General features: G+C 42.6%; 1 protein-coding gene across 2 annotated transcripts; it reads right to left on the bottom strand.

Annotated features, from left to right (window-relative positions):
- Positions 1-26: 26 nt before the first annotated feature.
- SSR1 (signal sequence receptor subunit 1) lies at positions 27-23,928 on the bottom strand. Of its 2 annotated transcripts, XM_069008164.1 has the most exons (10): positions 23,673-23,928; positions 21,535-21,653; positions 19,196-19,283; positions 18,755-19,017; positions 17,909-17,985; positions 16,118-16,196; positions 15,252-15,345; positions 12,835-12,898; positions 950-1,009; positions 27-625 (listed from the first exon to the last, which is right to left on the bottom strand). In XM_069008164.1, the coding sequence occupies exons 1-10, from the start codon at positions 23,755-23,757 to the stop codon at positions 601-603; spliced, it is 954 nt and encodes a 317-aa protein (XP_068864265.1). In that variant the 5' UTR covers positions 23,758-23,928; the 3' UTR covers positions 27-600. The 2 variants fall into 2 exon arrangements, with proteins under 2 accessions (XP_068864265.1, XP_068864267.1); XM_069008166.1 differs by lacking the exons at positions 27-625; positions 950-1,009 and having other exon boundaries at positions 8,701-12,898; positions 23,673-23,926.
- Between the last annotated feature and the right edge of the window lie 1,089 nt (positions 23,929-25,017).

The raw sequence follows: 25,017 nt of genomic DNA, 5'->3' as shown, positions 1-25,017 counted from the left end.
TGAAGGACGACGTGCAAGCTGGAGCTTATCTTTACCAATGGATCACTTCTTCTCTTCCTTCAGTTGATCTGAGTTTGAGCTGGAGATGATTGCAGCACTCTGAAAACCCGTGTTCATTTTGACCACCATTTTCTGGTAGCCAGGCCCCTTGGAGGCGCTGCTTTTCTCCCAGTGCAGGTTCTCAACACAGCAACCAAAGACTGCAGAAAAGTGCTGATTTTCCTGCACAGGCAGGGTCAGGATTCTCTTTCCTTTTTAAATTAATTGTAGCCCCATGGTCACATAGGTGAGCATCCTCCCAGCATGCAGTGTACCAGTCAATTTTAAAAAAAAATTCACTAGGTTTCTGCTACCATAATTTTTTCTTGCATAAGTTTATGGCCGCAGACTCTTCAGGATGTATTCAAAAGCCACGTGCATGTGTCAAAAAAAGAGACAAATCCTTTGTTGTAGCTTGTCAGAGCTGCCTTAGCTGCATTTTGTATGCCTTCCTATAAATAAAACGCATTTCACAGGACAGTGAGCCAGAGAATCATCTGAGTTGTGTATCCAGCTCTGGAGGCCAGGGAATTGCAGTGAAGCTGAAGCATCCACATCTTGCTAAGTCCTGCTGCGATGGTGCTTTCTGGCAGGGAAGTGAACCAGGTTCAGAGTGAGAGACAGACTCAGGAGGGGGAACTGCTGCTGCTTTATTCCCTCAAGCCTCCTGCACCTTCCCAGTGGAGGTCAAAATTCCTCACAGCACTTTCTCTGGTGAGGAGCTTGGTCCCTCACCCCCAGAGAGGGACAGGTTAAAACAGAAGCTGTCAGGCAGCCAGTTCTGCCCCAAACTGAGGGTATCTGGTGAAGTGGGGCTCTGAAGGCTCTCTGGGTGGGCTCATGGGCTGGAAACATCATTTCTGAGGGAGGAATCCTGGAGAAAATAATTTTCCCTCTCCCACCCACTGACCTGAATCGCCTCTCCTCTCGTGAGACTGATGGGAAGTTCTCGTCCAAGTGGCCTGGGGACCTGTCAGGAGGTGTAAAATCAAATGGGATGAGTTTATGTGGCTAGGAAGTGATGGTGACTAATTACTTACGAAATGGATGACTTAGAAAGTACTTAGTTCTTTGCCATGGAAGGGTATAATTGCTGTGCCCAGCTCTTTTCTCCTCCTACCTCAATTTGACTGACTATTGCCGAGTTGGGAATTTCCCTGCTCTCCCTGCCTTGGATGGGGTAACACCCTGCAGGCCAGCTGAACTTCACTCCTTGCTGGCATTTCCTTTTCCCTCTTCCTGTCTCCACTCCTCCCTGCACTAACACCCATGGCAGCAATAGCTAGAGCTGCTCAGAAACACCAGGTTAACAGAGAGGTAGGGAGGTGGTAGTGGTGTCTCCTCCGTGTGTCTCCTCCAACTTGCTGCTTCCTCGCCTCATTCCCTAAAGCTTTTTTTCCCATCTTGGCAGGGCTGAAGCTGAGATTAATTCCTGACACGAACACATGAGAGATCCACAGCAGTGTTTCAGGTGTGGAGGCCATGTGCTCACCCAGAGCATTAAGGTTTGGGGAAGACCCAAGTCCTCTGCTACCACAGGGATGCCTTGGCAGGAAGGAGCACCAGGAAGGTGTTTTTTTCCCCAAGTGTGGAACATGAAGCTGTGGGTATGGGCAGGAGATAGCAGGACTGGGTGAAAACTGGCTTCCCCAAAGCAGAATGTGGAGCCTGGTTGGAGCATCTTTTGCATGTTTGCTGAAATGCAAACAAGTAAAGAGAAAGAAATAAAGGTATTTGTTTTTCATTATGCATCTGTCTCAAATTAGCCAGCATTTGCAGGATAGGAGGGCTGTACACCTACACCGAGATCTTCAGAAAGTGAGTGCAATGAGAAATGATTTGCTGTCGACACTTAACAGAACAGTTTTGGTCTGTTCTGTGGAAAAAAGCCTTTCTCAAACAAAATTGGTCACAATTCAACCAGCAAAGGCAGCAAGGGGCAAAAGTTTACTTGAAACCTTTCTTTTTTCACAAGTCTCCAGTTTGGGGAATCATACATGCCATTTTCTTTCAGCATTTCTGTAATTATAATGGGATTGAAAATCTCACTTTTGGAAATCCTGAAGTCTAGGATTATCTGTAAAAGGGAGACTCAAGACCCCAGCACAGAATAACCAGCACTTTCTGTATGTCAAAGAGGCACCATTTTTCATCACCCATTCTGAAAATGCAAAAATTGAAAAGATTGGAGAAATGCATTGGATTGTTCAATTGGAACATCTCTTAACTGCTGGACTGTGGAAAAAGGGGCCACACCAGCACTTCCCAGAACCTGAGTACTGGAGTAGCCAACATCAGGGAGGGAAGTGAGTAAAACCTGTACAACGCACCAGCATCTTCGTGTTGTGGGGCAGCTGAGCCCTCCAGCCGCGGAGCTGCATTAAAGAACTTCCCCCTTTCATCCCCTACCTTGGCAGTAATTACTGTGCAGGGGAGAGGCTGCACCCACACTGGAACAGCCAAAGGGGCAGTGAGGGAGATGCTGGGACTTGGGCTCCAATCTGTTTGGGAATAAGGGAATTGACTTAGATTTTTAAAACCTCCTTCATGTCAGGGAGGAGCTGAATGTTTCATGAAAAATGGTCTGAGGTTGGGAAGGGGGAAGAGCATGTGTGAGAAAAGGTCTAACCTGTTAGTGGGATGGCATGATGTGCATACATATCTGCATCCCAGGTTGTGTGGTGTCTGAGCTGGGAACGTGTTGGGTCACCTGGCTGTGTATGCTCTGCAGGTTGGAAGCACCGTTTCACTACAGTGATCCCTGGACTTTGAGTCCTGGGTGTGCTCTGGAGCTCCTGGGCTTGGCCACCAGCCCCACACTGGAGCTGCCCTCCTTGCTCCAGGTCCTCACATGCACACTCAGGGAACAGGGGAAACAAACATCCAGGAGCATACTGTGGGCCCTCTCTGGAAACTGGTGACTGCTGGTACCTGCAGATTTGTGGCGGATCAGAGCATTTCCCTAGTCTTGGGCAATTAGTGCCATGCTGGATCACAGGGTTAGAAAAAATTGAAACAACCCTAAAATGAGGGTCAGCACAGCCAGGGCTCCTGAGCCAACAGCTCTGCTGAGGGTATGTACAGTCACAGTGTGTTCCTCTGGTTTTGAAGTAAGAACATTAACAGGAACAGTGGTTTGTTCATGAAGCCTCTGCCAGAACCTAAAGCGCCCCCTGCACTTTAGGTCTTGCTCTCAGCAAGTTCAGAGCTCTTGACCTCTCTCAACACCGCCTCCATGCTGTCCTTTCTTGTCCCCTCAGCTGAGGACTGTTTTTGCAATGCAGTTTTAGGTGATTTAATCTCTTCTCACCAGTCCTGAAGGGATGATTTATGCCAAGTAAACCCAAGGTGTTTCTCCCACATGATGAGCTGGTGTCAGATGCAGATGGTGTCTGCCCGTGGCCCTATGAGAAGTTAGGGACTTACTTCTCCAGTGGCGTGCATGTATTTCTTGGAACTGTTAGAAGACTGGGGGAAGGGAAAAGGCAAGGGAAGAATAGCACAGGGAGGAGTGCTCTAGGACAGAATTATTTGGTGTTTTTAGGATTTGTCAGCAGCTGCACCACTACAAAAGGTGCAGAAGCTGCAAGAGCACCATCCCTGTGGGCTGCCAGGCCTCATCAGTGGCTCCACCTGGAGAGGGAGGCTTATTTAAAATGGGAAGGGGGGAGGGGAGGTGAAGGTTGGGTTGTGGGCAAGAGGAAAAGTGTTTGTGAGCAACACTGAGGTCTGTATTGTAAAAAGATGTTTATGAGGCTGTTTTTCCAGGAGAATCTTTTGAAAAAGAAGGAGCCAATTAGTACCTGGGGGAAAAGGGTGGCAAGACAGAGGGCAGTTGGGCTGCTCAGAGGCAGCAGTGAAGACACAGACTGCTTGGCAGGGCACTGCACAGAATGAGATGCCCAAAAGATACAGGAGCATCGACCTTGCTGTCATTGTATGCAAGTGCCACCTCAGGTAAGTGACATGTTACCTGCACACATGTGCCACTATTAATGGGCTGCCTGACAGCTGACAAGTTTGACTGAACTCTCTAGGGGAGATGTAAACCTTCAGAGCATTTCCAGGTAAGGGGCTTTGATGCCTTCATTTCAAGATGTGTCTGAAATCACCCTGGAGAAGTGAAACTAAATGGAGTTGAGAAGCATCGTTGAGGCTTTTCAAAAATTACAGAATTGCCTCCTACTTTAATTTCTCAAGACCCTTCTAAGAATAAAAAAAAAAATTCCCACAAAGACGAAGCAGGAGTTTTTCATATATTAAACAGTAGTAAGTGGGAAGACTTCTCTGGCTCACCCAACCTCACTGCGTAATGCAGTAGAAAATGTTGTAGCAATCCTCCAACTAGTAGGAACTGAAAATAGCTTTCTCCTTTGCTGTGCTTGTTTATTTCTCCTGTGCCAGATCTGTCTCTTGTTTGGCAGGGAAAACTGCCAGGAGTGTATGAGGAAACTCTGGACGATGGGTGTTTGGAATACACTGTTGAGAAAGCACTTGAACTTCTCTAGAGCCTTTCAGCAGAGGGCTGTGAAGCAGTTTACGAACATCAGTTAATGGGAGGCTGTAAATAAGAGAAATCTGCCAGAGAAAAGGCTTTTCATCATGAAAGGCCTGATCTGTTTTCACAATCTCAGAGGCAGAGGTTAATGTGGTGAAGGCCAGCGCCGCTGTGGGCTGACTTTCCGTCAGTAATTTTTAGCCTGGAACCACACGTGGAGCACGGCCCTGCTGCTCGTAAAAATGTGCCAAGGTTGGGACAGAATGTCAGCCAGAGGGGTCGGTGGCTCTGCGACAGGGCCTGACCCGAGCACTGGGATACGAGGAACAGCAGAAACAAATGTTCCTGTGAGCATGTGCACACAGGACTATCAGCCCCCGCCCCCAGACATGGAGATATATTTGGGTAACTAAAGCAATTGGTGTGTTAGCCTTCCATCCTGTCTCCTGTAGTCTGATCCTACAGCCTAGGTTTGCTGTTTTCAATCAGCAGCATCTGACTTCCAATGAATCTGCACCCAAAAGAAGTATTTGTACTTTATTTTGGGGTGATGGCAGTGCTAGTTGTGAGATGCGGGCTTGCTTTGACCACTATTCCTCCTAAGTGTTTGCAATTCAAGCTTTACCACATGGTCTGTGCTTGGGAAGGGGAAAGTGAAGGGAAAAACCTGTCTGTAGAGACTGTAACCTTTGTCCTTGCTGTTTCCCTCTAATTCTACCAAAGCCCTACCTGATGCCCAGGGCTCCTGGGCAGCAGCTGGGGAGGAGGCAGCACCTGTCCTGCCATGTCCTACTGCATGCACTGCTGCTGCATGGGATCCAGCACTCCTGGATTTGCATGCTGTTCCTGAAAAGTCCCTTTTTGCTGGCAGGCAGGACATTTAACACCATTTAATCTGCTGCCTTCAAGATGCCTGTATGACTGATGCTTTACAGGCTCCAAGGTTACATGCATCAGGCCCACGATACTCCACAGCCGGAGAAAATCAAAGTATCAACCTGCCTATGTCCACACTGCAGTCCACGGAGTCTGCACCACAACACAGTGAGGCTGATTTTTGATCCTGTGTCTACATCCCTCTCTGTCAGTATCTTGGAGTTGAAACCACAGAGGCTGCCTAGCACAGCTACCCAAGACCCAGAACTCCCTAGGGCTGTAGGTGAGGGAAAGGGAAGAATCTGGAGAAGTGAGCAACCTGTGCACCCCACGGTAACACATTTTGGCACAGGATGCAGAGCCACATGCTGCCTTTAATGCATTTGGTTATTACTTTTGGTGAAGGCACTTCTTTGACAGTTTTTAACTTTTTCTGAACGGTAAGAATCTCTTTAGCAACTGCAAAACACCTGCTTAAAAAAGAAGGTACTTGATTTGAACAATAAGTGTAAGTGATAGCAGCTTCTCTGCCAGTTCCTTCAGGCGGTGTTTTACTCAACTGCAGCTGAGGGATGTTTTGCAGTTTGTCAGCAGGTCCTTGGTGGCCTGTACTTATTCCTACTGCAGTGCATCAGTGACATCTGGCTCCATTCAATTCTATAAATTCAGCAATATGGGAATGATGGGGTGATGGGTCCTTGGGGATTGCCACTGAAAAGAAAGGAGTAACAAGGAGTGCTGCAACTCACTAAAGGAGCAGTAAAATCACCCAGCAAGATGCTTTGCATAGGAGCAGGAATTCAGCCTCAGGAAGACCTTGAGGGAATGTCTTGCCCTGTATGAGCACGAAGAAAAACTCCTGAGTGATTGTTCTGGCTGCATGACTGCAACTGGTGCCTTGTACTTCACCCTCAGTGTACCTTTAGCTGGGGTGGTGCTAATGGAATCCTGGGGAGCTGTGATCTACCAGGCTATTATGATGCTGGAAAGGAGATGGTCCCTGTGTAGTGTAGTTTTTAAAATACAAACTAAATCCTGTTTCTTTTTTTTTTTTTTTCTTTCCTGTGCTGCCTAACAGTGAGATGTGTTTCCTGGTTTCCAGCTTGCTTTATAGCAGCAAAAAATTAGGATTAGTTGGGAAAAATGTCACATCCAGCTGTGAGAAGTTAACTCCGCTCTCTATGAATAAACCACTATTGCAAACAACCAAGCCTCAAATACTGGCTCTAAGGAAAATATGACACGCTTCCAAATCAAGTGTTTTAGGGTATTTGAGCTTGCTTCTAAATATAACCTGTTATTTCAGTGGCAATGTTTGCCATACTGGGCTCAACAGTCATCAGATGCTATTTAAATTCTAGCTTTTCCTTTCCAATGGAAACCTGCAATAGGGTACTTTTAACTTCCCTCCTGCTGAAGAAAACAGGGTGTTTGTTCATTCTTTCTTTCACTCTCGGAAACTTATGGGTGGAAAACTTGGCAGCTGAGACTGGGATCAAGCCCACTGTCATGGCATGGTCCTCTCTTGCTTCTGCAGTGCTGTGGATCCAGGCTCTGGCAAAGGAGTTCCTTCACTGTTCTGAACAATCCGGGCTCTTTGATTCAGCTTGCATGGAAATGCTGAATGGGAACCTGTGTCTGAATGTGCTCAAAGTACACACAGGGTTAAAAGATCAAATTTAATTTAACTTCTAAGGAAAACTGTCTGTGGGACCAAACACCAGGTGGCAGAGTACCTTCGGCTGACCCTGCAGGTGGCTACAACCCTGAATTTATTTGGAAGCAAATACCAGACACCAGCATTTACAGCTTTCCTGAGTTTGAGCTTCCCATCTGTCAATTATTTTCTGAACAGCACAGAAAAGTGCAGTGCTCAGACTTACTTCAGTGGCCAAGATACAGCACAGAATGATTTAGAAAGGCCAGACACAGCTGCTCTGGCCCTCCCTCTAGATGCCACTCTTTGAGAAGGGGCTAAAGCTCTCTTTGTGCTTGTCTATTACAAGCAGCAGCTGTCACAGGCTTGGGAGATCCCTCAGCTGGCAGATCTGGGAATTGCTGGCTGTAGTAATTTCCATCTAGTGAACCTAGGGGTAAACGCCCTAATCACACAGGCTCCACCGCTGCAGCCTCATCTCTACGGAAAATACTCGGTGTAGCCCCATCCAGGCCCTGCAGGGCAGGACTGAGCCCTCTGTACTAGAACACAGACTGTGGGGTCCTCTTGAAAATCTGTTCAGACCATTGTGAGACCAAGTGCACCAACTCCAAGCATTCCCTTTGCTGTGTGAAAGAGACAGGCTCTCAAGTCACAGGTTCATGATGTGAATTTAAGTGGCACAGCGAAAACTCAAGGCAGGGTAAGTTGTGATTTCCATGTAGGCTGAACAGAAGGAGAGTGATGAGGAAAGGCAGGATAAATTTCAGCTTTTCCTTACCAGCTAAGGGACTGCAATGTTGTAATGCTGAAATTTTACTGCATCTTAATATAAATTTATAGCCAAGACTACTTAGATGAGGGGACAGAAAAGACAGCCAGATAGATTTTTTTTTTTTTTAAGACCTCATCTTGGCCTTGGTATCTGTTCTTTTTAAGCCAGCTATTGCAATCTATCTAACTTGATCTTTTCAGGGGAAGATGAGGCAGGCTTCAAATTTTAGTTATTTTTATGTATTCTGGGACCTAAAAATACACCAACACATCTGCCTTTAATTTTTCCCTTTACCCACAGATACAGTTCACAAATACAGGGCTCCCAGCATCCTTTACTTTTAAGCCTTTTCTGTTTTGTTTTTTGTTGGCTTTTTTTTTTTTACCCCAACAAGTCTTACCTTCTGTTTGGATGCAGAACACCTGCTGGAACTGCTGTTTTCAGAGATACTGCATGGAATGTGAGTGTGTGCTTGGTCACACAACAGCATGCACATAAAAGCTGTAAGGACTTGGTCTTGTAACCTTGTGCTTCAGCACCATTAAGCATCCTAACAGATCCTTTCTACACTGCCATGGGTCTAACAAGGTTATTCTTTCTAGAAATGTAGGGCACTATGGCTCACTTCTAACCCATCAGGATTCAAGAATTTACTGAACATTTTCCCAGGGCCCTCCTTTATTCTTATAAAGAATTCTAATCTTAATTATTAGTCCCCTGTCCAAAGCATCACAGAGTACTTGCTCAATATTATTTCCATTCCAACTACACACGTAGAAAGGCAGATTTTTAAGAATGGCATGTTTTCACACTTTGCATATTTGTTTCTATGGGTTGCTTATCAAGGAAAAGGCCTTTTTTCTTGGTGCCATACTCATGCTTTATTAAAAAAAAAAAAAAAAGCTACACAATGCTAAGAAAAAAAAATCAAGTATACTTTACAAAAAACCTGCAGCTGTTTTCAAGAGATCTGATCTCACTTACAAATGCAAGTCAGCAGGTAAGAAATTAAATGATAATTTAACACTTCAGTTGCAGTACATCATCTGAACTTAATCATCCAAAACAATCAGTCATTCTTAAATTGACTGTTGATTGTAGCTACACAAACAATCATCTGTATCAACTGATTCGAAAAAGTCCCTGGGAAAATTTAGACGATACATGGGAAAATGTCAGGAGAATGTTACTTAGCCTATCTACAAACTTTTGAAGAAATTAAGAGATCTTTCTGGCTTTACTCTCCTCTGTATGTTCACTGCAACTGCTCTGCATGTTTTAGAAATGTCAGAATGTAAAGCTGCAAATACTGGTCAGTGAGGGGATTAAATTAGTATAGCATGGATCTATGTGTACAGCTGCCAACCATTTACACTAGTGCTGTGTCTTACTATCTCCATGGAAGTGTATTGTGCAAGTCTCAAATAACTTCAAAACACTCTTGAAACAGCCCTTATGTCACTCCTATGAGGTAGTACTGTCCTTCCTTTGGAGGAGAAAAGAGAACAGACTCTCTACTGCTCAGTACATCAAGCACACTGAAAACAGCACAACCAGTCTACTTTAGTATTTGGCTTCCCTGGATTCAGAGCTTTAACCTGCAACATTTCATTTAACACCATGCATTCTAGGAATAACAGTAAATGATACTTTTGATTACACCTGTTCCAAGCTAAGCAACATGTTTGGCATAAATGTTTTAGAACAAGCAGAAGCACTGCCATCTCTGGTCTGTTCCATCCAGCTCCACAGCCTACAACTTAATATTTTTGCACATGGAGAATAAACTTCAATCCTTTAGTCTGCCAGCAGCCACTCTTTTTTCTCTGATTAAAGGATACTGGGGAAAAAAAATGAACTGCTGCCAGAAAGCAGACAGCATACCAAGGGCTACAGGTATCACATGCAGTTCAAGGGTAGCCTAAATTAATGCTCTGCTGCCTCTGTAGATGTGAACTCTAAAGCTGGTTTTCCTACCCCAAGAGTCGAATTTTTAGGTTTTCACAATTTTTTGAGTAAGTTAAGGAACAGTGAGAAAGGAATTCACAGAGGTCCTTCACTTTAAGCCCATAGCTCATTTGCTCTCTAAAAGGATTTTACCATCTCTTACTAATAAAGAGGAAACCGTAGCCCACATCTCCTTTCACAGTTCTCACTCTTGTCAGAAGCTCCCAGGAGCAGCTGTGTGGCAGTGCAGTAAGCTGGCTGAGAACTGGTAAGAATGCTGGATTATACAAATGGCTTGTGCTGCCACGTGGAAAGGGGTGGCATAGACAGGAAGAATTGCTGCTGTCTCATCTTTAAGTAGCAAAACTATAACCTACTTAGCTGATAATAATGATATCCAGTAACATACCTGTGACACTAAGCTATGCCTGTTTAAAAACTGAGTAGAAAATTCAAGCACCAAAATAAAAGTTTCTTACCAACAGGCTAAAGCAACAACTACATTGCCCCAATTTAAGAAAACTGAGTGTAGTAGACTGGCTTACTCACCAGAAATAATATCAGAGATACCAAAGTTCACTTACCCTGCACACTGGAATGTTACTGCTAAATTTCAACTACATCAAATTAATGAGAAACAAGTAATTAAAAAACTTTATGATATTCACCATGAGCAGTAGTGGTCTACTGGCCCCTGTTCTTATGAACTGCTTCTGGCTAAGGAAGTCACTATGAACCACCTATAGTGAATGCCAAGTTGTACCATCAGAAAGACAGCCTCAGGTACAACTGGACTTTCCCACTGCAAGCTGCCTCCTCTCTTCTTTCATGCTTAGAACTTCAGCATTTGGAAGTCAGCCTCTGAGTGCAGAGAAGAGAGCTCAGCCTTCAAATGCTTACTTCTTATTAGTACAAATAAAACTAGGATATTATAAATTAATATCCTCTGTTGTGATCCTTTGTCTTTTTTCCTGGTGTACCACTGTACCATCAGCACCCCTCAAAGAGTACCTTTAAAACTTGGGAAGAATTAAAGAGTATACAGTTCAAGATGACCTATTACAAGAAGGTGAAAAAACCCTCTCCTGATGCCAGGTTAGAGACATAATCCAAGAGAGGGAACTTCCAAGTTCAGTGCATCAGGTGCTGGAATTGCTAGGGGGGTTTAGCATAGGAAGCATTTAATCCATGAACACACGGTTGAATCAATGCAAGGTGGAATACAAGTCTGCAAATCTATCACAGAACCAGTCAGATTATATCACTAAAGGCAAATAAAGCTGTTCCACACAATTTGAGTGCAGATACCCCTTATGAGGGCAGCATTCAACTGTTTCCTAAATGATCTGAATGACAATTATGCAACCTTAACTGTGAAAAATATTCTGCCTGGACTAGCTGTATTTTCAGGAAGTTGGACAAAGCATCTCTTCCATAGCACTATGAGTCAAGAACATCTTCACAATTCATTCTGGCAAAGTGTGTAACAAAATAGTGCCAGCACAGAGCCTGGATGCTTCAAACACACTGTGGAAGGATCTGGAAGGATCACTCAGCATTCACTGGCTCAGAACCTCAGTCCCTGCAGAGCAAGTGTAGAACTGAAAGGGCATTTTCACAGGCAGGGATCAAAAAAGGGAGGAAAAGAAGACAACAGAGGCCTCAAATCTATGCCTCTTCCTGAACTCAACAAGCTTTCAGATAACACTCAGACACTGCAAGAGAGGCAGCTGAGATGCAAACAATTCAAGCCTTGTCCAAGCAAACTGATGTTCTGCATATTGGCTCTTTTCCTTGTCAGTTAATTCCTGAACACAGTGGATGCAGACCAATACCTCAGTACCTGGTAATCATGCAAGTCACAAAAGGAAATCTTGTTTTGATTTTTCATACAGCTTTTCTGCTTGAGTAGTGAACCAACATGCAACTAGTGATGAATATGCATCAGTGTTACTAGTTAAGAAAGACAAAGTGGAAAAAAGCCTCAGACCAATTTACTGACCAGTGTAAAGATGCCTCAGATTTAAAAACTGTAAAGGGTGAATTAAATAGTCTGCCAATAAAAAGAATTACTTGAAACTGAATTTGAAAAACAGTTGGCTTCAAGTGTGTACAGCAAATCCTTGTAAAGCTTTAAAAAAATAAATTGATGTTTCGATACATATGACATTCCAGTTCTTAGAAGAGAGAACCAAGAACTCACTGAAAAGTTGCTCTGGCTTATTCAACAGTTTCTTGAGTAAACATTGCAGAACTACCACTATAATCTGAATACCTAAGCTCCTGGCACGACTCAATAACTAACCATTTAACAAATTGGGTATAAAAAAGAAATTTATGTAGTAATACCAATTCAGCACACAAATTCCATGCTTCACAAGTTCTGCTGCTGTGCAAGAGTCTTCCTAACATCTATGCAGCTAAGTTCAGATTTTCAGGTCACTGCATGCCCAGATCAAAACAGCAGCAAAATATCTACCACTACAAGCAGCTATACCCAATTGTGCCTTTAGAATGAAAACTATGCAGAAGTTGAGATGATCAGTGCCTGGCCACTGAGACAGGACCACACACACAAACTTCAGTGTGTGCACCTTGTAAAGAGTAATGTCACTTACTGAATAAGAACAATGCATTCAGGTTCTGCCACAGATATGATACAATCAAGACAGAGTGAAGTCACCAGACATTCAGATTAGGGAGAGAAGAAAAATCCTTCAATGACATGTACAAATGACAAGCCAGCATTACAAAGAACTCTAAAGGCACATTTCAGGTAACATGTTTCTGTGAAGACCAACCGCTTACACACGCAGGCACAAATCTTAATGGCTACCTCCCCCCAACCCCCAACAATTAAAAAAAAAATTAAAAGAGAAGTGCATTTTCAGTAATATTAACACCATTCAGTTAATCTGTTCAGTCCAAATGTTTAGCAGTATTTTCCTTATGGTGATATGGGTTCTCTGCACTACTCCAATCCAAAAAACACCAAACAGGCAGAATTAGTAAAGGTTCAACTGTTGCACTAGTTAACATTACTCATCAGAGCCCACTGGTCTCTTCTGTGCCCTCTTGTAGGGCAACCTCCTCGGTGAAGCTTTATCTAGATTAAAAAAAAAAAAAAAAAGAAAAAGAAGAGATAGTTGCATCGATTGCAATTGTTACATAAGCATGTATTTTCCTCTTCCCAAACACAAGACAAGCTGCCCTTCTAGTGCAATGCATCACCACAGAGAAGCCAGTTCAAACAACTTAAGGCTTTTTAACTATTAGCACCCTAAATAGAAGGTAACAAAAAATATGTTTCTGCTCTGTAACATGCAACACCAGGGTAAGGTTTGTTCTATTTGCCAGGTACTAAAATGCACAAAAACCCAAACCCAAGACCCTATGCCATCCCTGTGTGGAACTGCAGGCTCTGCTGTTTAGAAAATTTTCATGTTCAGTAGTTACACTTCTAGAAAGCTAAATTAATTATTTTGATGACTACTGCCTTGAGTTTACCTGACTGAAGAATATAGGACTGACTCTTTAGACAGCTTTGTCTCACATGTAATATTTACACTTTCATACAACTAACAGCAGAAGAAAAGTGTCTCTGTTGTGAAAAACTGCACTTTTCCAGAAAGCACCCACATTTGACTGGATGATCTTCAAGGCCCCTTCCAACCCAAACCATTCTATGGTTCTATGATTATTGCAGAGAAGCTTCAATACTTTGCATGAAGAGCTAAAGTGATTGCTAAGAGCACCTGGTGACTTATCTTTCTTAAACAGAACAATCTCCAATAACCTCCCTGTTTAGAGTATCTGCAAACACAAGGAGCAGCCATCATGCCCTTACAGGCCAATCAGTACAGTATGAAGTGTCAATAACAAAAAAGTCAGGAATATCTGAGATCTTGAAGGTCATGTATTTTAAAGTTCTAGTGTAGAGTTCTAATTGAAACTAATCTGGAGCTGAGAAAACCACAATTAAGAACAACTTAACCATTAGTTTTTCCTGAACTTCAAGTATTAAGATATGTATACCTGTTTGGCTTAAGAAAGGGATGGTGGCAGGGCCCAAACATTACCAGGATGTGAACCCTTTTAAAGACAGCTTGCTCTTTAGAGAAAAATAAGATTTAGACCTTCAGTTTTTCTTGCTAGATTGAGGCTTTTCAAATTTCAGTGTCTGGGTTTCATGCTATTCTTGTGTCTCACAGAAGGAAGAGTACAAGAAAGCTTTTATCTTCTCAAGTAAAGCACTAACCTTCATACCTGTGCTGTGTAAGTATACTTAAAAAGGGTGAAAGAATTAAAAAAAAGCAAAGTCATCAACCCCTGGCATAACTTCATGTTAGAGCAGAGGCTCTAGCCCTTCTACACTGAATGAAGCTCAGAATTCACTTATTTGATCAATACAGCAGTCTTTGCCAAGTAAAGGTAGCTCCTGCAAAGGGTTTTCAAAGCACTTCTCTTTGCATCTCATATAGGATGCACCTTTTATTGAGGCTTTCTCACCTCATACCAGTCACTGGTACTGATGATAGGAGCTTATCAGCTTGATACTACACCAAGGTAAGTGGAGAAGGCAAGATAAACATCTGCCTTTTAGAAAAAGGATTCTGGGAACTGTGAGAGAAGACAACAATACTTCACCAATATTCTACTGAAACTCTGTTTCTACAACATAACCAGAAATATATGCATAAAATAGATGAAAACATAAATTTAGAACTATATAAAACACGTGGCATTGTGTGCATCTGTTCTGCAATCTTTTACTGCTCATGCTACATCACCAGTCACAGCATGCAGGAAGCTGTACTTCTAGCCACACCTAATTATTACAGGGACAACACATAAAGCACTTTTCACTCTTCAGTTCACAAGAGTGCCTCACCTCTTCTACTCTGCACTGAAGCCATGGGAAAGCAAAAGAGAAGAAAGAGTAAGAGAAGTTAGAAATATCCACAGTCTAAGGAAATCAGATACAGGGTTTACCACTGGCATTTCAGGTATCAAACTTTTGGATTTGTGAAGGACATTAATAACAAGTATTAATGTGGCCTTAGTTAAAACACACTTCTGATGCTTATTTAAGACTTTGGTCTACAGGCAAACTTCCAAACAACTTACAGAAACTTTGAGATGACAGCTATTTTCTCCTATTTAAACCTCCTTTGTGATCCAGGTTTTGGGTAGAGATTTTATACTGTTGAAAAATATTCTACAGAACAAATTGTAAAAGTCACCAATAGTAATTATTTTATCAACCAATGAAGTTTGCTCCACAAGGAATAGGCTGCTAAAGTAATAATCTAATCCTTAAGCACAGTGCTTGAGACAATTTGCTATTCCCTAGAAGATACATGCTGTTCTAAGAAATTGGTATCAGCTACTTACTCAGTTACAATTAACTGATCAAGTAAGCTTGTTATGGTCTAGTTTGTGAAAGGCAGACTACTTACTTATTTGATTTAAAGTTTCTTGGGGAATCCAGCTCATATCAACATCGTTCTGGTTTGATGTTCCCATCTCTACTTTCTGTACTGGTCTTTTCCTCTGAAAATTCAAGAAAGAAGAAAGATTTTTCTTTTAAATAAGACTTGGATAGCACAAGTATTAGAAATAACTAAAAATGCTACATTTAGTCAATTACAATTATTTCACTAAGGCAAAAACTTAAGGCTAGTCAATGTAGAGAGACACCTTTCCCATTAGCAATTTATTCCCCTAAGATTTACATTACTACTTCTAACACCTCACAACACTTATTCCACATAAAGGCACCAAGATTTCATGCACACCTGGGCAAGTTCATTATACCTTTTGCTGATGATTAATCAAACTTTGTGATGACCAGTTTTATTTTGCTTTCTCAGATTAGCACAACATTTTCATAGGTAACCTGACCTTGCAAAATAATCAGCACTACGGCAAAGACTTGCTAGGAACTAAATAAAAGACTGACAGCTGTTTTCCCCCAAATTCTGACCTGGATTGAACTAATAGGCAGAAACAGAGAGCATAGGGAAAACCTACCCAGTAAGTATTGAATCAGTAGACACACACATGCAGTGATTAGAAGGTACTTCAATTCAACCACTTCAGTGTGGAGCCAAAGAGCAGCCCCAAAGGGCACCAGCTCAGCAACCAGAGTAGCTTCCATTAGGAACATTTTTAAAGAACTCACTAGTTTCCCCAGTGACCTCCAAGGTTCTAAAAATAAATCTACCTGTACCATCATATACCAGAAGCAGTCACTGAATTGCTTTCCTTTCACATCAGAAAGGCCTTGTTATCAACAAGTACACAGAAAAAACACACTACCCACCTTCCTGGACTCTAGTAACTGATGTAGGCCAACAATGACCAGCAGACCGAGTCCAGCGAGGAACATGTACATGAAGATCCTTTAAAAAACAGTTCAGGAAACCATTAACTAAAAATGTCAAGTTTTGAAGACAGTTTATGAAGGGGCATAGAAATTAAGCCTAGCTTTGGCCATATGTCCACTTAATTTTTCTCAGGAACTTTTGTAGGAGGCAAATGGGGAAAATACCCAAGGAATTTGAAACTAAAGTGCTAACAACTATTATGTAATTATTCTGACTTGGATTTCAGAAACTGTAATCGTAAGTTTAATTCTGAACAGCAGAACATTTGAAAAATGTTGTATAAATCAGGAAAATGTTATAATAAATAAATAAATATTGAAATTTAGTAACTTCAAGAATTCTTTTGCACTATCATGAAGTTTCAAGATGCTGGGTCACAGGCAATACTTGTGTTTGTGATAGCTTTAATCACTTACAAAACCCTTAAAAATCTCTCATATACTTTTAGCATGCTATTGCAAAGCAAGTACTGCTAGGACACTATTAATTTGCAACAGACCTTGAAATTTGAAAGACCTAGCTTACTTTGCTCTGTGTTCCATAGTTAGAATTCTACCTATTAAATAATTTTTTTTAGTCTGTGCATTCTGGTTTGTTTTGAAGAATTTCACCTGAAGTATCTGTTGATACTTAGCAAGAGGTAAACCTAAGTTATAGCAAAAATTTATTTGGAGATTAAGGAATTTGCAGGTAAAGAACTTATTCCAAGCTGAACATCTGAACTCTCATTTACGATAAAGGAAATTATGGAGTCAAACTGAAGAAGATACCTAACTGAAATCCCTGTTATAGGGTAATTATCTGTTCCCAGGACATTCACACAAATTGATTCTAGTATTTGAATTGTTTTGAAAGCTCCTTTTTTTCAGCATATCACACATTTCCACGTGACCAATTGTTCTTTCATTTATACTATTCTATTTGAGAAATACAAATTACTGCAACAGCTATTTCTTTTGGCTGACCTTCTTTAACAGGAATCTTGCTCAACAGGCAATTTCTACCTGCAGCAGGACAATTCAGATATTCAGTGTTCTCTGCAAGTATTTCTGAAGACTGACTTTTTTAACTCACAGGTTCACTTAAAATTCCATTTCAGAGTTACAATATTTAAGTGTTTTAGCACAGCATACGACTGAAAGGTATTTGGTGTGTCAGATCTACTTAAGTCTCTAAAAAAAAAAAAATCACTCCTGAAAGGTACCTACTACAGACAGCAGTTAGTACAACAAAAAAAAAGACCGAGTTCCTCTATCTCATGCTCCAAATACATCTTTTAGTTTATGTAATCTTAGATTACAGTGCAGTGTTCCAGGAGAAAGCTATTCCAGTCCTGACAGCAGGACCCACAGCCTGATACTATGGACTCCCCACATCTTTTAACTCTTAGGAAAAAGCACAGTAGCACAACAAAAGTTTAACAGCTTTGAATTGCTACGTAGCTGTATAACACCAGGTCCTATTCCAGGCTTAAGCCCTCTGAGCTAAAGCACATCTGTTCACTTCTCACTGGCACAGTACCAATCCTGAAGATCCCCACTAATAACAGAGATCTTAATTTTGGGAAAAGTTCATATTTTCAGTCTGTCAGATGCTGCTACACCATCAGCAAAACGCAGCAGACCTAACATTCAATAAAATGACAATACAAAAACTATTTTCATTGGCACCACCAATAACCTGTTCCACCAGTGCACCAACTAAACCTGGATCTCCAGCCTCCTTACGTTTCTCCATCCAGCCCATCTTCTTTCTCAATAATTGTAACAGTTTGATTGAAGACAGCATCTTGAAACACATTGCCCTAGAACAAAGTTTGCACATAACATTTTAAATTAATTTCTTCAACACATACACCAAAGTTTACCTTTTTCCATGTTCTTGGAGAACTTCTAGAAAGGAGCAACTCCTGCATGAGACTTTCTCAAGTTTATAAATTGGGCTAGTTTAACTCAACACATCAAAGCACAAATGTTTTGTTCCAAGTACAAAGAACAGTACTGATGATATCAAGATGGTCATATCCAGGCTTCAGTATGATACCTCCTATAACAAGAGGTATTACATACAAAGGGTTCTTATTAGGGCTACCAAAACACAAAGGTATAGAAGTGTGTTAATCCTTAACCTGCACTTAAAGAGAAAAGAATAGAATTGAGCCCCATCTATGCTTTTGTGTAGCCTTTCCCCAGACTGCAACTACTGGCCATTTATTTGCCTTAAGTGAAGTTTGCAGGGGGCATTCATGTTGATTGTAGGGTTTGTTAGCAAAGCCCAATCTAAAAAGCACAGTGAAATTTAAGTTATCCTAAAGAAAGCTGATATTTTGGTTGGCTGGGTGGGTTTTTTATGAATGTATCCCACTACAATACAGTTCTAAGGCACTCCAGCTTCCACTGCTGATACAACTTTAAGTGCATGTAGGCAGTCACTTACTGTGCTTATACATCTACTGATTTGCTTAAATACTACAGAGGCATTCACTTTCTGGAGAGGTACTTGACTAAGTAGCTCCTTCTTGACACCTCCACATCAACTAGAAAGATATAAACAAATTAGAGCATCAGGCTTACATTTACATCTCTGTAGTTGAGATTGATAACCAGACCAAAAGGACGACCACCCATAGGCTCAGCAGGGATGAAGGAGTACTCAAACGTGGCTTGTCTCTGTGGTGGAACTACTGTGTTCAGAGAGAGAGCTGTGAAGTTCTGGATGTAAAACTGGTAGTCTTGAGGGTACCGGAAAGAAGCATCCAGAGACTCGACAATGAAATCCTCTGTACCCTTATTGGTGAAGCCCACCAGAAATTTTACAATGTTGTTCGCTGGAAAGTCTGAAACACACACAAAAAAATATTCAACCATTAGAAACATCATGCACCACACACAGCCAATTCTAAACAGACAGCATCTAGAACAGACTCTGTAGTTTAAAGCTTCACTGTTTTAGGCACACATTGACGTAGTCTAAGCAACAATAAAGAGGATGGTAGATTAGCAGAGGACTCTTACCTTCACCCTTCACAAATAAGATGGTTGTATCAGCACTAGGTGAGGCTTTAGGTTCTCCTGACAAGTCTTCTTCCTCTTTTTCTTCTGTCTAAGACAAGAGACTTTTTTGAAAAATCCTATAACAAACAGTGAAGCAAAAACCATGCTTGGTTCATGAGAATCCCATGTGTCAAAGCATGCAAACATGGGCAAGTATTTGTACCAAATCCTGTTCTTGCAGGATTAGCACATAGTCTATTGTCCCTCTAGATTTGATGAGCATCCTTTTCAGCACTTATCTTTCTACTTGTTATATTTGACACAGTGACTAATGTGAACTACATTTAGCTCTATTGAAGGGTTCATAATCAAAAAGCATCAGTAAGGTTTCTGTTTGGGGGTGGAAAGAAAAGAACAGAATCTAAATGTTAAGTGTTCACATCTAGGCTATCTCTAGTTAGAAAACAAGCATTTCCAAAGTAAAGACAGGCATAAGACAAATGAGTTACTTTCACTACAGTGAGTGTTTATGGCAGCTTTCTATTCAGTTTTAATTAGTTAAGTGTACGTATGCCTGCAAATGGTTAGGCTGTTGGAACTACATAAGTCCATGGATTCACTTGTTCAAGTTCACCTTGAGATGATTCACTTTTTAATTTAGCAAATGCAAGCATTAAGGGCTTATTTTCCACCTGGGGATCACGGGATCATCACTGCCCCCACCAAACAAAAACAAGGCTGATGCAGTAGTGAACAGTCTCAGCTAATTGCTTACAAGTCAGTTGGATCATTTGATTTCAGTGCTTAAACAACGTCCTGAAGCAGTGGAAATCCTACTGGATCAGTCAAACACATATCATGAACTGGGGAAACAGAGCTGAGCATGCTGCATCTTGACTCCAAGATGCTATGAAAAACTCTTTTATTTCAGTGACAAATAAAAGAAACTGCCTAAAAAGCATCATGTTTTGTACCTGACACACAGACTACTTACTACTTAATATAAAGCATATTACATCCAAAAGGTTATTTAGTAATATTCTGTCAGTACTGACACAGTACACCTTCTACCACTTAGCAAAGCTGGTCAACCATAAGATCACCAACTTAACAACATCAGGAAAACCTGACAGAATCAAGTAACACTTTACCAAATCTGCATTTTTATTATGCATGTCTTCTCCTAAATACTGTCCCAAACTTCCTTAATTTACATCAGAGATTTGAGAAAATTGTGCACCAATCCAAGTACAGGAAGTGTCTAGCAAGCCCAACACTCAACTGCAGATCACAAAACTGTGTCAAACATTTCACTTTTTTGTTCAAAATTTTTTTTGTTTGTAGTTTTTTGAAATTGTGTTGTAAATTTAGTTAGCTGAATTCTTTTAAATTGTCTTGCCTGATTAGTTTTGCTTAGTATGAGTAACTAAGGTTGCTGAAGCGTTAGGCTGCAAGCTGTAGACTTTCACCTTGAAAGGCTGAACTAATCTTGAACCGTTGCTTAGGTATGTGAAGGGAGGCTCTGAGATCAGTGCAAACTGAGAGATTAGGAAGCCACAACTGTCAGCAGAAGATGCACCCCATTCACATAAATACAACTACAGAAATAATTCAACAAGGAACAGGAAGATCCCAGAACAAAAATTACCATTAAACCAAGATGTGTGTGCCAGGCTTGTGACGAATGGGTACACAGGTGGTAAGGGTGTAACAGCCCAGGGATTTTGTTCTGGGCCGCCTGAGTGTCCCTACTGTGGAAACACTCAATTATTAAATTGTTATTTCCTGGAAATGGACATCTGAGACTCTGCTGAGGGAAACCTAGCACAAAGAAACTTTTTTAACATTTGTCAAGCTGAAGCAAGTGACCCTGAACAGCAACATGGCCACAAGCGTAAGAGTTAAGAGAGTAGCAAGTGACAGTGGGCTACAAAACAAGGGTTTCAGAATTCATACTGAGCTTAACTAAGAACCAAGACTCTCTTGCCCCTAAGAAATAAATATCAAAGACACCAGAATGAAGTAGTTCTAGCCTCTTCTCAGTTTACTGAGGTGCAGCTGAAGATGCAAAATGACTACAGAGGGCTCCTATGAGAATCTGGTTCTCTTACTTGGTGGTTTTTTTGTGACCTACAGTTTTGGTACTCAGAAATCAGGTTGTCCTCATGCAGTTTTTCAACTGGTAATTCAGAAAGAAAAGATAAATCCTTCCAACACTTCAAAGTGAACACAAGCTTAACCAGATACATGGAAATAGCTATCTGAAAAAAGCAGTGTTAGTAAACTCTTATTTGAGTTATCCAGCTCCAAGCACTTCTTGTCTAATTCATACTTTTGAAGTAACATTCATGTACAATTACCAAGTCTGTTGGTTCATCTTCTTCAACTTCAGCTTCATCATCTTCATCTTCAACTACAGTATCTTCCACAGCTTCCTCATCTTCTGTAGCATCCTGAGCTGCAACTAATAAACCTGAGCCTACCAAAACAAAATGCAAATACAAGAAAGTCTTTTAAATGCCTAGTTAATAAACAGAAAACTGATGTTGAAGTATCATTCTCAAACTAATATTTGAGGAACTTCTTAAAAACCTGTCCAATACAGTGTTTTGAAGCCTCAGTTACAAAAACCTCCTATTCAGAGGTCTGTGTTGATCTTTCAGCCTTATTCTAACAACTTTTTCACTTACTCATTTATCTGCCACTAAGTTTAAAACCAAAAATTTACAGCTGGATGACAAAAAGTTCAGCATTCACACAGCAATGCCTAAATTTGCAGAAGGCAACCAATTTACCTTAAAAGCCATTGTTCAATTTTTGAACACATTAACGCATGAAAACATTTAAATTTTGCAATTACAGAAGTGAAACTAAGACATTGCTATTGCCAGGAAATCAATTTAATAAGTACTGCTTCTTCTATGACTAGCAAGTCTAACAAGGTATTAGCATGTTGATAACAAAACACTTTGGAAGGTAGCTAAAAAGTTACTGGTTTTTGTACTTATTTTCGTTCAAGTTTTGAAACATAAAGAATGTCTTTTTTAGGATGACGTCCTCAAGATCATACATATTCAGATATCCAACAGAACCACAACCCTAGTCAGAAAAGAAACCTGAACTAGAGCAAGGCTCCAAGACAAGTGCAATCTGATAGTCCACTGCCTCTTTGCTTTCGTGGAGCCAAGCCTCATGCATTCAAACACTGGGCAAATATGATTAATAAAAATATTGGCCATAGGACAAAGTTCTGTCCGTTTGCAGTTCAGAGCACATGCAAGAAAGGCTGAGATCTAAAACATGTGCACAAAACTACAGGTTTGGGGGTTTTTTAATATACATAACATTTTCTGAATATGAAAGAGTAGAAATGAGTGGGTAACTGATTTACATAGGTCTGAAAAAAGACCTAGCTGCTATAAATACAAAATTTGAAAGAAATATTTTAAAAGCGTCACGAGAAAAACTAATCCTTGAGCAGGACAAATATATCCAAGGACTTAAGAACTGTTAGTCAGTGCTAGAAAGAGCAAGCACAACCCCTCCTCTCAAGTGTCTTTACAAAGCACACTCAAAGACTTTTACTCAACCACGTGCAATGCTTAACCTAAGCCTTAACTACCATGACCTTATTTGCCGATCTTTTAAACTTGTAAGTGTATAAAAATATAACTTCTATAAAAATTTTTACACGTAATGGTGGGGTTTTTTAAAATTAAAAATTAACAAGGTAAGAGTTAAGCTATAGGCACCCTTTGCGATCAGCTGCCCAGCACACCCTGAGACCCCTTACGGTCTTTCCGATGGATGTCAGAGGGGCTGATGATGTGGCAATAGCGGGAACGGAGAGCTCCGGGAAGGGACTCGCACACGGCGTGTGCTGCAGCCCACTGCAAGAGCTGGGCGAGCAGCCTTCCCCACCTCTCCTGCCCTCCCAAACTTAGTAGTAGGGAGGCAATTTCCAGATCATGAATCAGATAACGCCACAGCGTAAACAGAGATTAGCACTCCTCGGTGTCGCCAAGGACACCTGGGGGGTGCCGGCAGACGAGGTGGGAAGGCAGAGTGGCAGCCAGCGCATCTGTTAGGGAATCTAGGAACCAGCACCGCCGGCGAGCGGGGAGAAGGACAAGCCCGCTGCCCCCAGTCAGGCGGGGCTCTCCGGCTCTCCCGGGCCGCTGTCACGGCCGGGCCCGAGGCCGGTGCCCGCAGGGCCCCGCCCGACACCGAGGGTCGCTACGCCGGGAGGGGCCGGAGCGCGGCCTCGCACGCACCGGAGCCCCGCAGGTACCGGGCCGGGCCCCGGAGCCCCGGCGGCCACGTGCGCGGGCGGCCGGGGCGATGAATGAGCGGCGCCCGCCGCCGCCTCTCGGCGGAGCTTCCGCAGGCCCGGCGGGGGCGGCTCCCCCTGCCCGGGGCGCCACGGGGATCACCCCACACACACCCACCAGCCCCGCTCCCCGTGCCCGGGCAGTGACGGCCGCTCGCCCGCCCTCACCTGGCCCGCCGCGGGCGCCCCCGAGCAGCAGCGCGGCGGGGAAGACGAGCAGAGCGAGCAGCAGCAGCTGCGACAGGCGGCTCATGGCGATGATGATGGCGGCGGCCGCGGCGACCAGACCCCTCCCGCGCACCCGGTCCCGGCGCTGGCTGCCGCGGCGGGATGGCTAAATGGCGGCGGCGGGCGCTGGAGCTGGAGAGGCAGCTGGAGCCGCCCCCCCCCTCTGCTCCATCCGGGGCCGCGCCCGCCCCGCTCCGCCCCCGCGGACGTGGCTCGGCCGGGCAGGAGGCGCGGCGGCCACGTGAGCGCTCGGCAGGGGCGGGCGCTTCCTGCGATCCCGGAGCGCGGTCCCGGGGCGAGGGAAGTGCTCGTAGCACCGAGCCTCCCCTGCGAGGGGCTTTTGGACAGCGCTCCCAAGCGCTTCAGGTTATCCTTGGTCCTGCGCAGCGCCAGGGGTTGGACTTCGACGATCCTCGCGGCGTCGCAAAATGTGGAATTTGAAGATGTAATCTGTGAAGTAGCAGCTAACACGCAAGGTCTGTGCGATGTCCTGGTGTTAGAAAGACAAATTACTTGTCGGTAGAAGTGCCTTGCTGAGATTTAGGGTTTGACGTGCCACAATAATCTCAGACCTAGGGAGAGCTTGGGAAGAAGGATGTAGCACTAAGAGTGGGCACAAAGAACGCAGAATTTACGGGCCACAAGGACATTTGGCAGAACTCCCGAGATAAGGAAGAAACTAATAAACCCAACTCAGCAACTGTACTGAATCAGCTCTGACTGGATAAAAGAGAATTCCCGCAGGTGGAGCTCACGACCACCGACCCCAGAGACCCCCTGGCTCCAAAATAAAGACTGAGCATGGCAATCAGTTAGCATGAGTAGTGAGAGACTCATTAACCAATAAAAGATAAAATACTGATTAATAAGAGAAATATATAACTTGTAGATAGTGAACATTAATGTCTTTGTTTGTTAAAATGTGTAAATAGTGGAAGGTTTTGATAGTTGGCATGCTTGATTTGTGGAATACCAGTGAGTACCCAGGCTGGTGCAACTCTGAAATAAATGATCAATGTCTCTCTCAAGTGTGTAATTATTGGCTTATTGCACACCAGGTAATAAGTCCATTTTTTTTCTGGACAACAGTGGGTCCCTTCCAACTAGAATATTCTGTGATTCTGTGGGAAGTAGACTAACATACCTCCAGAAAGACCAAGGATAAAGCATAACAATTTGTTTGCTGAAACAAAGGTGCTATTGAAATCTCACATAATTCCATATTGCTTTAGAATAACTGGATTTGAGTCATATATTTGATGGTTTAATTGAAAGTTTCCCAAAG

Source organism: Aphelocoma coerulescens, chromosome 2 (genome assembly GCF_041296385.1).
Source record: "Aphelocoma coerulescens isolate FSJ_1873_10779 chromosome 2, UR_Acoe_1.0, whole genome shotgun sequence".
Taxonomy (NCBI): Eukaryota; Metazoa; Chordata; class Aves; order Passeriformes; family Corvidae; genus Aphelocoma; species Aphelocoma coerulescens.
Note: the sequence above shows the minus strand (reverse complement) of the source record. Positions and strands in the feature narration are given on the sequence as shown.

What these genes read in the sequence shown, in the direction of transcription:
- SSR1 (XM_069008164.1), bottom strand. Translation starts at nt 23,757, where the DNA reads ATGAGCCGCCTGTCGCAGCTGCTGCTGCTCGCTCTGCTCGTCTTCCCC. An exon ending in GGGCGCCCGCGGCGGGCCAG is followed by an intron (nt 21,654 to 23,672) that starts GTGAGGGCGGGC and finishes TTGTTTTGGTAG; the next exon opens with GCTCAGGTTTATTAGTTGCA. An exon ending in GATGGGCTGGATGGAGAAAC is followed by an intron (nt 16,197 to 17,908) that starts GTAAGGAGGCTG and finishes TGTTTTTTAAAG; the next exon opens with GATCTTCATGTACATGTTCC.